Consider the following 17,053-nt stretch of genomic DNA (forward strand, 5'->3'; position numbering starts at 1 on the left):
CTTGGTTGTCTCCTTTATTTTTTTGTATCTGACTGAGGCAGACTTCTTCAATTGCTAAGATGCAATGGTCACAACTGAAGCCACTTTTTCAAAACTCTTCACACAGTCTCCTGGCCAAACAGTTAATCTGACCTCCAAAACACTTCGTACAAGTCTCAAAATAGACTCGTTCAACCAAAACACTGGCAACAAATCTCATTTAGAAAGCATACAGTCTCACTTATAACACTGACCTACAAAACACTAAAAACAGGGAGTAAGAACTTTTATCTTTGAAGCATGAGCAAATAAATTAGGTTTTCATTTACAACAACACTTTCACGGTACTAAAGTATATGTAACAAGAATGCATCAGAAATGCAGCAATTTGCTTCAATAACCTTTATTTGTTCTACATCTGTGGATAGTATTGTAAACTGTGAAAAATTTTACTGTAAGTTGAAACAAAAAACCCCCCCACAAATTTCTGTAATTCCAGGTCTGCAAACAGTAATACAAATAACACCTCAAAAACTCATAATGTACAGTACTTCAGGGTGCTAGTCCTCCCTCTCTGCTGCATTTGGCCACAAGTTCTCATCAACATCACATCTTATGTCTTTCCTGGCGATCTTGGAAAGTATCTTCTGGAATGTCTAATCCAACCCTGGCAGTCTTCAGGAGAAGTGTCTCCACATCCCGCATTCATGGCATCCAGTAAGGTCATCTGGTCATGTGGATGGTGGTCATACACCTTCCACCTCCATGCAGAGAAAAACTCCTCTATGGGGTTTAGGAAGGGGGAGAATGGAGGCAGGAACACTGACATCCTGGGATGTGCAGCGAACCAGTCTGTAACTGCAGCAGAGTGGTGGAATGCCACATTATCCCACACAACAACAAAGATAGGGGAGTTTCTTGCTCCTCTCTCCTCCGCTGGCACAAGGCGATTATGCAGGTCATTCAGGAAAGACATGAGCCTCTCCGTGTTGTCGGGGCCAATGAGTGGTTTGTGTAACAGCAAACCATCATTGGACAGGGCTGCACACAACATGATGTTAGCTCATCTTTACCCTGGGACATCCACGGTTGCTCTCTGTCCAATCACTTTTCTTCCCCTGCGGCGTGTTTTTGCCAGGTTGAATCCAGCTTCATCCACAAAGATGAATGTATGTGCAGTTTCCCAGGCTTCCAGCTCCATTACTCTCTAAAATACAGTAAATACACAGGACTTCACATTATGCATCACTGTGTATGTTCCCTGATTGATTATTGAACAGACATCTTACCTGGACATATTGATAACGGAGTTCTTTCACACGTTCACAGTTTCTCTCGAATGGTGCAGTGTACAACTGCTTCGTCCTTATTTTATGTTTCTCCAGGACTCTGGCAATTGTCGTTGTGCTGACCGAATTCACATTTCCAAAAGTGATATTGTCTGCCAGCACTCTGTCCTGAATTTCCATTAGTTTTATTGCATTGTTGCCAATTACCAATTCAACAATGGCAATTTCTTGCACATCTGACAATATTCTACCTCTCCCTCCTGTGGGAGGCAACCTTTGTATCCTACAGTAAAACACAAAACAATCAATAAATTTTACTGTAAAATGTCAGTACATGTAAAAATTCCAAAATATTGATTTGTACCGTAATATGTAGTTCAATTATCATTGGAGGATGCGTTGCCGGAAAATCCATACTATTGATGCAACTGTTGAACGCTCGAGATTTGGTTGCACCCTTAAACCAGCCTCTCTCAAAGAGAGACCATGGTTTACAACATGGTCATCAATTGTGGCCCTTATCTCATCAGAGACCACCGGTCTTGGTTTTTCTCTCCTTTGTCTTCCACGAATCCTTCCCCTTGCCACTCTTCTTTCCCCACCAGCCTGTCTTCCTTGCTCCATGTTTTGAAACTTCTGCCATCTGAAGCTGTCCCCTTTTGTCTGTGTGGTAACAAGACTAAACACAGCACACCTGGGTAGGCTTTCAACTGAAATTGTTATCAGCTGCGTTTGTGTTGTGTTCTAAGATTTTCTATTTATTTCAGTCTGGTCACTGCAGAAATGCAGTACATTTACCATCAATCTGTTTTGTGTCCAACAGTGTCCAACTGTGTCCAACAGTTTTGGACACAGTGTGTTAGCATTTGAAAAATGTGCTGCAGATACAGTGTTTTGCAAGAGGTGAAGTAGTAATGAGAAAAGAGTTCATGAATTTTGGAGAAAGGGGTCACTGAATGCATTTTGTGTGAAAGCAATGAAAAATGATTCACAGTTTGTTACACATACTGACTGTGTGAAGAGTTTTGTCAATGTGACTTCAGTTTTGACCAACGCAGGTTAGCAATTGAAAAAAACTGTAATATACAATTCAGTGATATTATTGGTTATTCTACCAACTCATCTACTAACTCATAATTGTCTAGACTTAAAAATGAGTGAGCAGAAGTCCATAATGAAGCCCTGTGTGAGCAGTTTCTCTTTAAGTGCATTTGTCTCCTTCAGGGATTGACCTATTAGCACTGACCCTATGTGTTGGCCACAACATAAATGAACAATTGCGTGCTTTATCTTCTGTCTTTCATTGCATCCATCACACTGTCAGTGGTCAAAGATAAATGTGTAACCATGGATACAGCTTTAGGAAGATTCTCTGTGCCAGAATTAAACAGAAATGCCCCAGTGAACCTTTCATTCTGTGTGTGTGTGTGTGTGTGTGTGTGCGTGTGTGTGTGTGTGTGTGCGTGTGTGTGTGTGTGTAGGTGAGATCAGCAGACCACGGTTTAGTGACCTCCCAATCTCCTGTGAATAATTCATCAGCTCATTCTGACTGGACGCAGCCCAGCGACATAGTACATTATTATTATGGTGGAGCTGCAGCAACTTAAGTGCTCAAAATTATTAATAAGCTTCATTCCTCACTAGGCAACCTACCTCATATTGCCCCATTGCCAAGTCTGATGGCACATTACCAAAAGTTTTGACATTACAGCAAGTGATGTATAGTCTTTCAACATATTTGAAAATGAAAGAACCGAACTACACTCCCTACAAAACCAAAGCTTGACACTGAGGAGAAGAGTTATAACACAGATAGTTTCTGTTTTGTTACCCACAAATAATGTCAGAGTCAAAGACCAAAGATTTTTATTATGCTTAGACCATTAAACAACCCATCCAAGCAGGTCAAGCAAACTGTACTTTCCAAGTTATCTTTCTCTCTCTCTCTCTCTCTCTCTCTCTCTGATATCTAATCTGGCTGCTCTTCAGATGTGGTGACCCACAAACAAGGCTGCACACATGTCTATCACCTGCTTGGTTCCAGACTCATTTCCATGATATTTCATTATCACTGTCTTCCAAAGTCCTGCTGGCATGAAGTCATCACAGTAGCACTGTGTGAGACAGCAGCCTCTGGTAATGTTTCTTTGTCATGAAAACTGAAAACTCAAATTTTTACTGCATTTTTGTCAATGAGCTGGAACCTCACTTAGAATTGAAGCCTGTTTTCTCTGTTGCTTGCAACATCCGCTGTCGACGAGAATCAGATATGTAGGGTGAAAACAGTGAACATCAGAAAGGCTGGAGTCACAGAGAGAGTCACGTCAACGCCTACCAGATGCTAACATTATCTGGTGCAATATATAATGTGTAACGTTATGGATTTCCACATTACTTCACCAGCTAAGACGATCCACATTACTTTCCTGTGTACCAAAGGTATTATGTCAAATTGTTTTATTTTAGCCTGCAAGAAATTATGTAACGCTTCAAAGCAAATGGAGTGATTTGTTTACAGTAGCGTTGATGCAAGGCAGGAGCAGCCAGCTACAGATCATGAGAAAATTATCCTGTTATCACGGGAAAACAACATTTGTTACCTCTTGATCCCAAGAAAATTAGTAAAAAAAAAAACTTTGAATGGATGGCTGCTTAGGGCTTCTGTAATAAAGTGTAGCAACAATCTCATTTATAATAATAAGTCTAGCTCGCTAACCGTTTCATTATCATTCAATACATTTAGCTAGTGTTGATATTGCTGAGCCTCTGGTGAAAAGACACATAAATAGTAATGTTAGTTACTGGAAAGCAGCAAGCCAGCTAACGCCGATGTATCACATTGGCTAAATGCAATAAATGTAACGTTATCATGTAACGAACATGGGTTAGTTTATCTCACTGTAGAATGTGTTTGATCCTCCAGTCTCCAGTCAAATGTGTCATATGTGTGTATTGTCAACAGGCAACAAAAGAGATTCACAGATTATTCTTTTGATTTCCTCATACATGAGCCTTTTGCATTTCATAATGCTTGATGTGGATGTGCGTTCTGTTGCTTTGATGATTGAGAGAAGGGGGAGGGGCAGAGTTGAGTCACAGAGAATCAACATACTGTAAACCTACGACAGCAAATATCATGCAGTCTGTGTTTTATTGTATGGAGAGGAGGAGAGCACCTATTTACAGTTTTTTTCAATTGCTAAGATGCAATGGTCATAACTGAAGCCACTTTTTCAAAACTCTTCACACAGTCTGCATTATGAACATGCATCCTGGCCATACAGTTAATCTCTCCTCCAAAAGTCACTCAAACCACCAAAACACTTCATATAAGCCTCAAAATAAACTCGTTCAGCCAAAACACTGGCAACAATACCCACTCAGAAAGCATACATTGTCACTCATAACACACAGACCTACAAAACACTAACAACAGGAAGCATTATGTACATTTGTCTGCTGTTTCCTACATTATCAATTGCTTACTGTGTGTCATGTTGATCACAATGTATTACAGTACACTGGTTCTTTGTTCATTGTGTAAGTCACTTCATGCAAAATGGTTGAACACATCATAATCTGCATTTTCCTACATATGTCTATTAGATTTGTTTTTTAAATGTGTCCTACAGTAAACTGATGAAGTTCTGATCTGTTGTGCTGTGAATAAGAATCTGTGGCCCAATAGACAAGAACATCAACCTGACGGGGTGTTTTCATGTTTCCATTTCTTATTTTGTAATTGTTTCCATTGTGCTATGCAGTGCTGTAAAATATCCTTGTTTTTTATTTTATTTTCACACTGTTGACATACTCAACAAATTACAGTGCATACAGTAAAAGTGTAACTGTGAGTCCTGTCCAATCTCTTGCAATGTTTACTGTAACTCTGTACTGTTGAAATTGATCTATGCCATACAGAAAAAGTACAGCCCTGTGCATTTTCAATCATTGTCATCGAAAGTTTAGCCATAGTTTACCAATACAAATTGTTTTGCAAATGTACCAAAGCGACTGAGAAAAAATGGAAGAAACCTGTAACATATTTTCACTTTATTGACTGTACAATAGTATATGTTACAAGAATAAATCAGAAATGCATTCAGTAATTTACTTGTGGAAAAAAAGAAGTTCCTGACATTTCAGTGCTGCAATACACTTTTTTCAGTTGTTTACATAGTTAACACTCGTACCTGAAACCCAATGACCGCAGTCGGTAATTGATGTACCATCCGCTTGAACCAATTCTGCTAAAATATAAGCACATTTCTTGCTTTACACTCAGCTTGCAGTTTTACAGTAAAACCACATTCAAAACATTACACATATTTCTCTAAAACATAAAATGGATGTAAATGTTCTGCAAAGATTTTCTATATGTATCTGTTCAGCTACAGCAAAAATGCAGGAAATTTGCAAACATTTTGTTTGAACGTGCTTTTAACAGTTTTGGACACAGTGTGTTAGCATTTGAAAAATGTGCTGCAAATATATAGTGTTTTGCAAGTGGTGAAGTAGTAATGGGAAAAGAGTTGGATTTTGGATTTTGAAGAAAGTGGTCATTGAATGCATTTTGTGTGAAAGCAATGAAAAATGAGAGACACACAGTTTGGTCCACATACACTTCTCTTTCGCTGACTGTGTGAAGAGTTTTGACAATGTAATATTGATATGATATTAAGAGAAATTAAAAAAAATATAATGTGTACTTATTTGCAGAAAATCATTGAACAAACTGATTTTTATTGGAGGTAAAAATAAAACATATTTAAACTCAGTTAATAACACAAATAGACTCAATAACTTATTACCAACTTCTTAAGTTGCATCCGTGTGCATAAGCAAGAAGTCCTCTGTTCCACTACAGCACGTTCCAAACTTTTACTGATTACTAGGGGAGGTACTTCCAGCCTTAACCATGTTGCACATTGACACTGTTAGAACTAATTACATCTTTTTCATGTTATAATTAAACTGAATAATAATTGGTTGGGAAAGTTCTGCAAGCCCCCGGTTTATCAGACATGTGACAAATGACTCTGGAAACACTTGTTAAATGTGTAGGGGTCAAAAACCAGGCTGTAATGTAGGCTTGTAAGTTTTGCCATATACAGTTGACTTTAGAGGCAGAGGCAGATGTAAACATTAGGGGGCTTAGCCCAAACCTAGGGGGTCCAGAAGCGTGCTCTCCCAGGGAGATTTATTTTTTAATAGACTGTCTAAAAATCTGTACATCATTTGAGAAAAACATATTAGTTGTCCGGGGGAAAAAATCATCCTTTAGACGTTAAATCCTGTTTTTTATTGAATTGTTCTCCAACTGTCTTCATCGTTGTGAAACCATAACACAACAAATATTGAGGATGACTGTTTTTCACCCCTGCCACCTAAAAAGAGGCAATTCTCTGATGTTACTCTTTTAAAGCTACATAACATAGGTGGGATAGGAATTTGGCGTAAATAGCGTAACTAATCTTAAAACCAATTTTTTTTAATACTATGCTTGAGTGGAGTTCACAGAATTAATGTTTAGATGACAAATCTGAATCCATGGCATAATAAATCTGGTCTGTTCTAATAGCAAATCAAGGATCAGGAACAGTACCAGTTAAATGCGGCCGAAGCACCACCACACCTCTCTGATATTGATACTCTCATATGTGTGCTATAAAAGTCCAAGAAGCCTTTGTGTTATTATTAAACCTATACACTTTTGTTCAGAAGTGCTTCATTAATGTTACTGTGCAAAAAGCCTATATGTACCTTTTTGGTGTAGTTTATTCTGTGTACCACTGTGGGCTCATGATTTTAAACTTTATGGTTGACATTTAAGTGATATTTAATATGAGTCACAATGTGTGATTAAATTCATCAAATTAGCCTATTACTTCAGGAGGAAATGTCATCATACTTGGTTATGTCTTTCTAATGTACTTCGCCATATTTCACTATTATTCTCCCTTCTTCTTATCCTACTAATGTGCTGATCACAGAGTTTAGCTTTTTTCAAAACTGTCCAACTGAATGCTGTGCAAAGTGCCAGTGACGTGTGAAGCTTCATGCATCATCAGTCACGTGATATTCTTTATTTGACACCTTTTTATATACAGTTTAAATTTGACACTAGCTTTGGAGCTCCAGCTCTCAGATGGGAGCGGCTCCCATCGTTCACTTAAAACCGCAGCTAACGTTAGCTAACTAGCCAGCAATACATGTTAGGTTAGTCACCTTACCAACTCACTCACTGCTGCCAGTGTTCTAGCTGCAAACACCTGTCCAGGGTTTCCCTGATACTGCGTATCACATGAGTGAATGAATTAGACACACAATAAGACAACAACCCCCTATTACAATGTTAGGGTTAGACTAGATGGCGAAATTTCCCCAGTAATAAAACTTTTGCTCCATTGATTTACTGGTCCAGTCAGAGAGACTGAGGGGAAATGAAACAAAGTTTAAGTTATTTTAAAAACCTAAAAGATTCTGGGCTTTTGAAAAAGAAGCTAAACACCTGCTGTTTGTCGACTTCCCGGTCAGTTGGTGAAGTGTGCAAAAACATTATCTTTAAAGATTTCATGCTTTGTATGTTTGCTTGAAAAATATTACGCTCAATAGTTTACATTTTCTTTTGCATTTGAAATAAGAATTATTTTACATTTTGCTGCCTGATTTTTCCTGCAAACCCACTGATAGACACGGGTGAACTGTCTGCAATCAAAAGGCCTTGAGCTAATGTGTCCGAAGTGGTCAGAAAAAGGGACAAAGCAACTTCTTCATCATAATTGATTGAAGATATCACATGAGATGATTTACTACCCAATCTCAATCCTCACTTTAGTTGTGTCTTACTAAATTAAATAAGTGAATTGCATCAGATTCTGTGAAAATATGAGCCTAAACTGTCTGCCCAAACTTTCAGGGTGTAATGAAATGCCATCACCTCCCTCTCTTTTCAGCACACACCTTGATGTTCAGTCCCTGCATACACTCCTTTAGCTAATACATTTGAGACACAGCATGGGGTGGCCTTCAAAGGGCAATTATCATGAGTTTCAAGATTGCTAATGTCACTTTATATGGACCTGACTCACAATTCAGTCTGTCACATATATGCACACATACACACCCAGTGTGACGCTGCCACACGCCAGTGTGCTGTGGTTGCAAATTAAGGTGCCACTTAAATTCATCAGCATGTCAAACTCATATCGCTCAGGCCTCTTATCATTATTGTGCCTCTTTAAACAGATCAGCTAACCTCATTATCTGGAGCAGAATATCTTCACTGTGCGCGCATGTGGTTGCATTTGACCACACAGGAACAGTAAACTATGACTCAGACTTGAATATGAGCTAGACATCATGCAGACTTTGCAACCCTTAAATTAATCTAAGTCTATCCTCGCATTGCATCTGGGTTTTTTTTTCTGTGTGAATGAAAGAGAAATTAATAAAAACATTCTCTGTGTGCATGTCTGCAACTGAAAGAAAGCCCTGTGCTGCTACAGAGGCCAGTAAAATGTAATAAAACTCAGTACTAATTGAGTTGGCTTTCTTGCTGCTTCCAGAAGTACAATGACACCCCTGTTATTGTCCATCATAAAAGCCACATAAACAGGTGGGAGGGTTATCTCCCTCCTGAGTCTTTTTACTTGCTCACATTCACATGGTAGCCTACTGATATTTGATCATGTGCACTTTCACATGCAATGTAGAATAAAACAACTAAACAAATATATATATATATATATATAAGGGCTCAAACATAATGTCCTATGGGTTGATTCTTGTCCCATTATCACATGGTAAAAAGTTAGCTGTCCGTGGTTAGTGTATTATTGTAGATACAACAAGGTTGCTTGGCTTCATGCATGTCACATTGTTGTTTTGTATGCTGTACTGAAGTTGTGTTTTTTAAATTCAAATGATGTCTAAACAGTGCCCTCTGCAGAATATTCAGCAAAACTACAGCAGGCCTATTCCAGAAAGGCTTGCCCTTTCCTCCACAGTCACTACACACCTCTTGTACTGTATGTGAGCACATTTGATTTCTGAGAAACATCATTATGTCCTGGCCTGGGCCCAGAGGTCCTCAGGTGTAAGACTAACAAAGACCAATGTATTGCAGTTAGGGAACCTCAACTCCCGCCTGCTTTGCAAAATTATAAGTCCCTTCTGAAAATGTATAAAAATATGTTTTTAAATCACCCTATTTAATTAGGGTAGTTTGTCCACAAATGTGTATTTAAGTGTATGCAGGTTGGTGTATTTACTGTAAGTAATCCAGCTGTAACATGTATGTTGGTATGTTTGCATGTTTTGTTTGTATGAAGAACTTATATTCTTGTGTTTTTTGTGTTATGTGTCTTTTTTCCTTGTACAGCACTTTGTAATCTCTGTTTTTGATACAGTAGTATTGTTTTTATTATTGTTGTGACCATGCAACCTCAAAAAAATAATATTCAGAGCTCTCTATATAGTTAAAAAGTGTATAGACAGTTTTACATTGCATCTGCCCATCCAGAACAGCTACTAAAAGGAGGTTTTGTCATCTGCTTAATCTCAGGTCAAAGACAAACTTTAAGCTTAAATTAAGTTATTCACAAAACACATGGAAATGTAATAATAATAAAAATCTTTTTTTATATTCACTGGCTCAGTAACATGTAAGATCAAACAAACATCATATCCTGTCAAATTGTACAATTTTTACTGGTACACATGAAATAGGAACTGAGGAAATAGCCCTTCCTGTCCTGCTGTGTAACTCCAACTGATGCTACATTGATAAACTCTGAAATAAAGTATAAACACAGAGAGAGAGAGAGAGAGAGAGAGAGAGAGAGAGAGAGAGAGAGACAGAGAGAGACAGAGGGAGAGAAAAAACAAACATTTCTAATGGATCGGATGAATCGGGGTTGTGAATGTGGAGAGAGAGTTCCATAAAGGGGATCTGGAGGCGGTCTCTGTAGTTGCTTCCTCATTGGCCCATTCCTGCACATATATATACAAAAATCCACATGTAAGATATGTTAAAGATCTCTACATAAGGTTGTTTCCTGTGGCATTAACTGACATGGCCTTCACATGTCTGGGCACCTTAAAACGGAAAAATATATATCTTGGGTATCTCATAACCTATTATCACTTTCATCACTCCCAATACATCATCCCAAACATTTTCTGACACTGAAAAAACATGAGTGTGGTCTCCGTTCTTGTTTCATTTGTAGATGAAAGTCTGCTTTTGGTCTTTGGAGTAATGAGGAATATAGTTATTAACTTTTATTGAAATAGCACTTGAGCGAAAGTGAAATAAGGAAGATATTTTCTCTGTTCTGCCTTTATGGGTGAATTTCTGCTGTCCCCCCCCCGTTCTAATCTAATCTGTCACTTCTTTCCCACACTGTCCCTGCAAAGTCCCCATAATTAAAATTTCTGACATCAGAATAACAGATCGATGATGTTTTCTGCCCGTGTTCATAGACCCCAGATCAGTCCTTGGATGTTGCTCTTTTAATATCATTGCAATTCTGTTTTTCTGACCTCCACATCAAGGCTTTACTCTACCACCACCAGCAACCAGACTCCTATCTCCCATCTTTAAATGGGCCTACGCATAATGAAGAAGCTTCACATCGATGGAGTCATTTCACTATCAAGTCTTTATCTGTGGCTAACCACAATAGATCCAACTGATCCCTCTATACTGGACCAATGCTTTTAGTAATTATAGGAAATTATTTCCAGCAAAGGAGACACAACTGACAAAACTACAGCCCAAAATTGCTGCAATTCTTAATAAAATGACTGCTCTTTAAGTAAAAGGTAAGCCACTCAGGATCACTGCTAAGACTGAGACACATCCGTTATTAAATATTCAGTCCCTGCCGTGCCTGTCATGATAGCTGGATGTCAGCTGGTGATGACTGCGTTCTGTCCTCTAGGAGAGCCTGGAGAGAGCCCTTCATCAAGATAATTAATGAAAGTGATTACAACTAATGAGAGGCAGACCCAAACCCTACGCAACAGCGCTAATGAGGAACATGTGTGGGTTGACAGAATGTTTGGTGATTGGATGTGTGTGTTCATTTGTGTGTGTGTGCATGTATGTTTGTGCGTGTGTGTGTTTGTTTACTGCAAAGGGATCATGGAAGTTTACAGTTATTTGTCATACTGAATCTACAGGAGAAACACGGAGGCTGCAGAAATTCCAGAAATACCAAAAGAAAGAGGCAGACCAGAAAACTGCACATGAACAGCCTTATTTCTGTATCAGTATTCATATTGCAAAGTTTAAAATGCTTAAAGGATAAGTCTGGTGATATTATATGTTTTTCTTATTGTCAGCAAAGACCAAAAGACCAAAACCAGAAATGAACTGATCCTAGTTCATCCCAAGTATCAGAATTACAATCAGCTTTATTGCCAAGTAGTTTTACTCATACAAGGAATTTGCTTTGGTGACTTGGTGCATAACAATAATACATAAAATATATAAATATAAAAATATAACAATACTCAAAACACCAAATGTGTATTAATCCACTGCTGAAGAGTCCCCAACAAATGTACTATTTACTCCTATTTGAGTACTGTTTGCCCAGAACTCTGTCTGTTTTAGGAAAATATTTAGCCTTTTTAAAAGATGAATCTATATATTTGTGACCTGTTAAAAAGATTTACGTCTTCCGAAGGAACTAATGGGCTTGAGGAAGTCATCAAGTATTGAGAGATGGAGAGATGGGCTAACATGTTGTTGGTTTTGTTTTTTTCATGGGATTTGTTGACAATAACAAAAAGCCAGCCAGCTTTATCGCTTAACTCAATGAGTTGTAATAGAAAGGTACAAAGGTAAAAAAGAAGCTACTGCACGCTACAATCACAGTTGATTAATCATCCAAGAATTTTTATTAGCAATTGGACTTTCAGGTTAATATTTACCTGAGAGGTGAAGCTTGTACGCCTGAGTGTAAGGTCTGTGGAGAAAAAAAAAAGCACATTGTCAAGCAGTGGTTTGCATCAGTATATACCTCTACTTGGAACATCCATGCGATATACTGCAGAACTATTACAATTGCCTTGCAAGATATGAGAGGAAATTAATTAACTAGCTGTAAATATGATCGCAAACTCACCAACAACATGGTCCTTGGCATGAACTTGAGTCCAGAACTGTGCTTCCTGTCTGAAACAGTTCAGCACAGCAACATTTTATGCAATAATACATTTTATGTACAAAGTTATATGAAATTTATTTGGTAACTCCAAATCGGAGCTGTGTAAGGGCAAAACCTATAATGTGAAATGCATATATTTTTGTGGGAGAGAGATTAATAAACTGCTATTACTTTTCTCTGCTGGCCATGATACATTTTTAAACTAAATATCATATTCGTGCAAATTCTGAGCAATTTTAAACAGTTTTTATGTTGTTACTGAGGAGAATATCTGCATTTAATGCTGCCTCTAAATGTTGCTCGTGTGTCATGGCTGTCACGGTACTCGTAGTAAAATATGACTCATTTATAACAACTTTAAGAAGATACATTGATTCTGGATAGACAAACATTGATCATTTACTGGTCTAAATCTTGCTGTCTTTAAGCCTAATGAGAACTAAAGAATACCTTTTCTTCTTTTCCTCGGCTGCTGCTTTTACTGTTAAAAAAAGGTGGAGAGAAGAAAATAATCTGTTTCACAATGGAAAACAATCATTGCAGCGTAAATGTAACAGTGAGGGAGCAGAGATTCACATGTGAAATACCTTTCCTGTGTGCCACCACAACCACAAGTGCCACTGAACACAGGAACAATACCACAGCAGAGAAAGAGCCCAGTACAAGAGGCCAGTCCACGCCAGACAAATCTGCAGACATGGCATTATTGTGAGATACAAAAAGGATTGTGAGAGATTTTCATGGTCACTGGAGTAGAAGTGCGATTCAGGGTAACTGTAGTTACTTTTCTTCAGACATCTGTGATACATTTTGTCATTTACTTCCTGCCCATTAAAAATACATATTACATAAAATTTCACATGAAATAATGACATGCTATTGTAGGTCTACCTGGTGATGATGGAGGAGGACTTCCTGAAAAAGGAGAAAAGAGGCAAACCGTCAGATTTTGTGTGAAATTACACCCTGAACAAGCCACACACAGACATTACAGCTGTAAACCTGTACCTCTGGTTACAGCCAAAGGGAGGCTGCGATCAGAATGTATCCATTTTCTTTCCAGGAGGACACTGTACTGGCACTGGTACAAAGCCACTAGAGTGTCCTGGACAGGCACTGGGAAGTTGGCCTGATGGTGGATCAAGGTGGCATGGTGAGTGGCAATAGGAAGTTCATTATCAGCCAAGTAAAGGGAGAACACAGAGCCCGGGTATGCAGGAGACCCTATGCAGAGCAAGTGCCACACGTCTGTCTGCTGCTGGAGAACAAGGGTGGGCACTGGCATCGCATCTGGCAACCGACAAAATCAGAGAAAACATTAACCGTTGACACTGCCATGTGTATCTTATTACACACATATATATATATATATATATATATACAGTATATATATATATTTGGAAGTTGGATTTTGGGAAATGTAACGGTGGACATTTTTCACTATTTTTTTGCTTTTTAAAAACAAAACAAAGGATTGATTAATTGAGAAAAAAACAGCAGATTAAAAAATGATGATGATTCATCGCATTTGCTAGTTTTATCCACACATAAAGCAGTTAATCATTTTATATGAATCATTTTTCAGCCAGGGTCACAATAATAGTTACAATATTTAACACCTTAACTCAATGTTTAAAAGTGCTTTGGGCAGGAGGGAAGAAAAATGTTTATCAGTAAACTAGTTTGAATGATGAGACCAAATGTATCAAAAGAAAAAAGCTTGGCGTAAAGATGCAGGTTTAGAAAAATAAATTTTTAGTAAAGATTTAAACAAACTCAGTGGTGACAAGGTTTATTTCAACTGTTCCAGAGTTGTCATGTGGGACATCCTCACCTGTAATAGTGATTTGAACCACGTTGCTGACAGTTGAGTTAACCAATGCCCTTTTTCTGGTGATTTGGTAAAGGCAGATGTACTCGCCCTCCTCTCCTCCCCACACTGGCCCCACATTGAAGAATCCCGACTGGGGTTCAGGGTTTGATGCCTGACTGGCCTGAGGCTGGAGAATAATGGATGTCACCCCTGCTGGCTCAGCAGCCCTCATTAAAAGGAAGGTCACTGGATTTTTGTTATGGCCAGACTGGGACTGAGACCGGGACTGAAGAGTGGGAACTGAGCAGCTGAAGGATAACATCTCCCCACGTTTTACCACACCAGTGGAGGGTTTCACAGACAACACTGGAGGAGGGAAAGAGGGTATGGAGCGAGTGGGGGCAGCAGCTAGAGAAGTACAGAAAGGGAGAGGAAAATGAAACAATTATCTCTATGTTATTATTTTTACATATTGCATTCGCTGGCAAAAATCATGTAAAACCTCAGATAATGCTAACAACATTGGTTTCCCACAGTTGCTTGCCAAACCTCCCTCTTTAACCGTCAACACTGGAACCCAGTACACATTGTGTTTGATGTTTTTGTGAGTGTGTGTGTGTGTGTGTGGTTTCTAAATGAAGTGCAGGATGTAACTACCACTACACACCCACAGAGTGGAGGACAATAAGAGACCACAGAGAGCACCTGCATGCAGCAGTGTTTTTTGGTGGTTGGAGAGGAGCGGAAGAGAGTGTTTATTTTTTTATATGCAGAATCACGACTGGGTGCAGATTGAACAGATCAACTCTACAAACTCTTTTGTTCCACTTTCAAGACAGCCTAGACCAGTGTCCTGATTCTCTCTATTTATTATAATAATGGTTTGTGTGGTATATTTTTCTTTTTAATGCTGCCATGAAGTGTGTGTAATAGGTTGAAATGCAAAGTAAAGCAGACACACGTTTTTGGGGCTCCAGCTGCAAATAGGGACTGAATGCGCTGTAACGACCATCCTGGTTCTTGTACAGACAGCAGAAGAGTTCACGTTCCCCTTCCTCTATCCTCACAGTGAACCGGACCTCCTCACCACCAGACTGCAGCTCCTGAGAGTCCACCTCAACAAATGAAGAGACATACAGAGAGCAATTAAGTCACAGGAGCCCAGTGGTAACACAAGGCGCAACAGAAAACACACACACATCCTCAAAACAATTACCTTTTCTCTTAACCGATACAACATGAACAGAACCCCGCGGTGGCCCTCCGGGGTCCGGCAGACCAGAACCACTGAGTCCTTTGACCTTAAATAAATGTCTAATTCAGGTGCCAGAAGAGTGGGAGAGGAAGTGGAAGCTGATAGTCTTCCTAGACAGAAAAGACAAACATATAACATACAGCAGGAATCAGCTGAGTTTCACAAATTCATTTTAAGCTGGAGCAACAGCTTTTTGCGGAAGGCACGTAAAAACGTTGTTGTGATTGTGACATGTGGTGACGCTCACTTTTTTACCAAACTGATGATTGCAGCTGATGAAAAAGTTACAATTGAACATGAGACTTGAAATAGAGATATTGCCCGTAACTTTAATAGATATTTCTAGTGGATATATACTGTATATATTTTAGTTGTTATATACAAAAGAAAAGAAAGAATGTGTTTAAAAACACTACAGACCTAGTATGACACTTACCCCAAAGTTGTTGAGAAGTAAAAAGCAGAGTGTATATCCAAAGTAATTTTCCACCACTGACAACCTGCATCTTTGACACAAGAAGAAGACTGAATGGTTATAGTAAGAAAGCACCTACAAGCATGGGCTGTTCTCTCTCTCTGTCTCTGTCTGTCTCTCTCTGTCTCTCTCTCTCTCTTTTCTTAATACGTATGACATCCTCTTGAAGACTCCAATGGAGGAAGTTGACCCTGTAAACACACTTCCTTTTTTGGAGTCCATTGGCCAGATGCGCCAAGTAATGAGAATAATAATCATAGCAGATCTCACAATCTGACTAACCACATCTAAATCTATTTCTGTGTCACCATTTTAAGTGAGAGAAAGAGAAATTTATGACAATGATCACCAACATGTCAATGCAGTGCCAGAGATATGTTTGCTAATAAGCTGCTCTTCTCCTCAAAAACGTCCATGATCATCTATTTTCAGTTAAAGGTGTGTTGCAATTCAATCATTGCTTTTGTCTTATATTTTAAGTTTGTATGTCAACTGTTGTGAGTCAAGTATAAGACTGAGATGTTCAATACAGCTTGATTATTGCAAGATTATTAATGCAATTGCGTCAGTAAATATGATCATAATGATGTATTATTTCATTAGGTTTCTTGTTTCTTCATTCCCCATTGGTGGGGGATTTATTGTTTTGTTTTGTTACTTGTAGAAATAAAGACTAAATATTATTATAGATTAAATGCAGAGTACAAAAAGTTCAACAAACTGGCCTGCATCTCCCCAAAAGTACAACATTTTTTATTTTATTTTATGCATTCTTTTGAAAAAGTGGCCTGAAAACAAGTTTATTAGTGTCTGTATAAAAATCTTCTTTTGTGCAAAAAGAAGGATAGGCTTAATGGGGCAAGTTTGTGACAGCAAAATCTGCAGATGATGAAAGAAAATCGAAGAATAGTGACCAAGAATTAGGTCATTGTTAGATGGAACAAGATGTTTATAAACTATATCAACAACTCCAAAGTTGAATCTCTGTGAAGCAGAAGTAGTTTAGATTACACAACAGAGGGACTAGAACTCAGGCCCAAAAGAGAAATAAATGTGATTTAT

General features: G+C 38.5%; 1 protein-coding gene across 2 annotated transcripts; it reads right to left on the minus strand.

The window, feature by feature from the left end:
• Window positions 1-9,886: 9,886 nt before the first annotated feature.
• On the minus strand, window positions 9,887-16,110 carry LOC119899229. Of its 2 annotated transcripts, none has more exons than XM_038713729.1 (11): window positions 15,953-16,110; window positions 15,478-15,626; window positions 15,223-15,376; window positions 14,283-14,669; window positions 13,457-13,738; window positions 13,340-13,363; window positions 13,036-13,137; window positions 12,899-12,929; window positions 12,407-12,456; window positions 12,213-12,247; window positions 9,887-10,262 (listed from the first exon to the last, which is right to left on the minus strand). In XM_038713729.1, exons 1-11 carry the CDS (start codon window positions 16,020-16,022, stop codon window positions 10,164-10,166), a joined length of 1,383 nt encoding a protein of 460 aa, XP_038569657.1. In that variant the 5' UTR covers window positions 16,023-16,110; the 3' UTR covers window positions 9,887-10,163. The 2 variants fall into 2 exon arrangements, with proteins under 2 accessions (XP_038569657.1, XP_038569658.1); XM_038713730.1 differs by having other exon boundaries at window positions 15,478-15,622; window positions 15,953-16,071.
• Between the last annotated feature and the right edge of the window lie 943 nt (window positions 16,111-17,053).

This window comes from Micropterus salmoides, unplaced genomic scaffold, assembly GCF_014851395.1.
Source record: "Micropterus salmoides isolate LMB-PRFRI ecotype aquatic unplaced genomic scaffold, ASM1485139v1 Ms_hic_scaffold_12, whole genome shotgun sequence".
NCBI lineage: Eukaryota > Metazoa > Chordata > Actinopteri > Centrarchiformes > Centrarchidae > Micropterus > Micropterus salmoides.

Coding starts and splice junctions, on each gene's coding strand:
- LOC119899229 (XM_038713729.1), bottom strand. CDS start 16,022: ATGCAGGTTGTCAGTGGTGGAAAATTACTTTGGATATACACTCTGCTT. Junction 15,377..15,477: donor TGTATCGGTTAAGAGAAAAG/GTAATTGTTTTG, acceptor TCATTTGTTGAG/GTGGACTCTCAGGAGCTGCA. Junction 13,739..14,282: donor GGTTCAAATCACTATTACAG/GTGAGGATGTCC, acceptor GTCGGTTGCCAG/ATGCGATGCCAGTGCCCACC.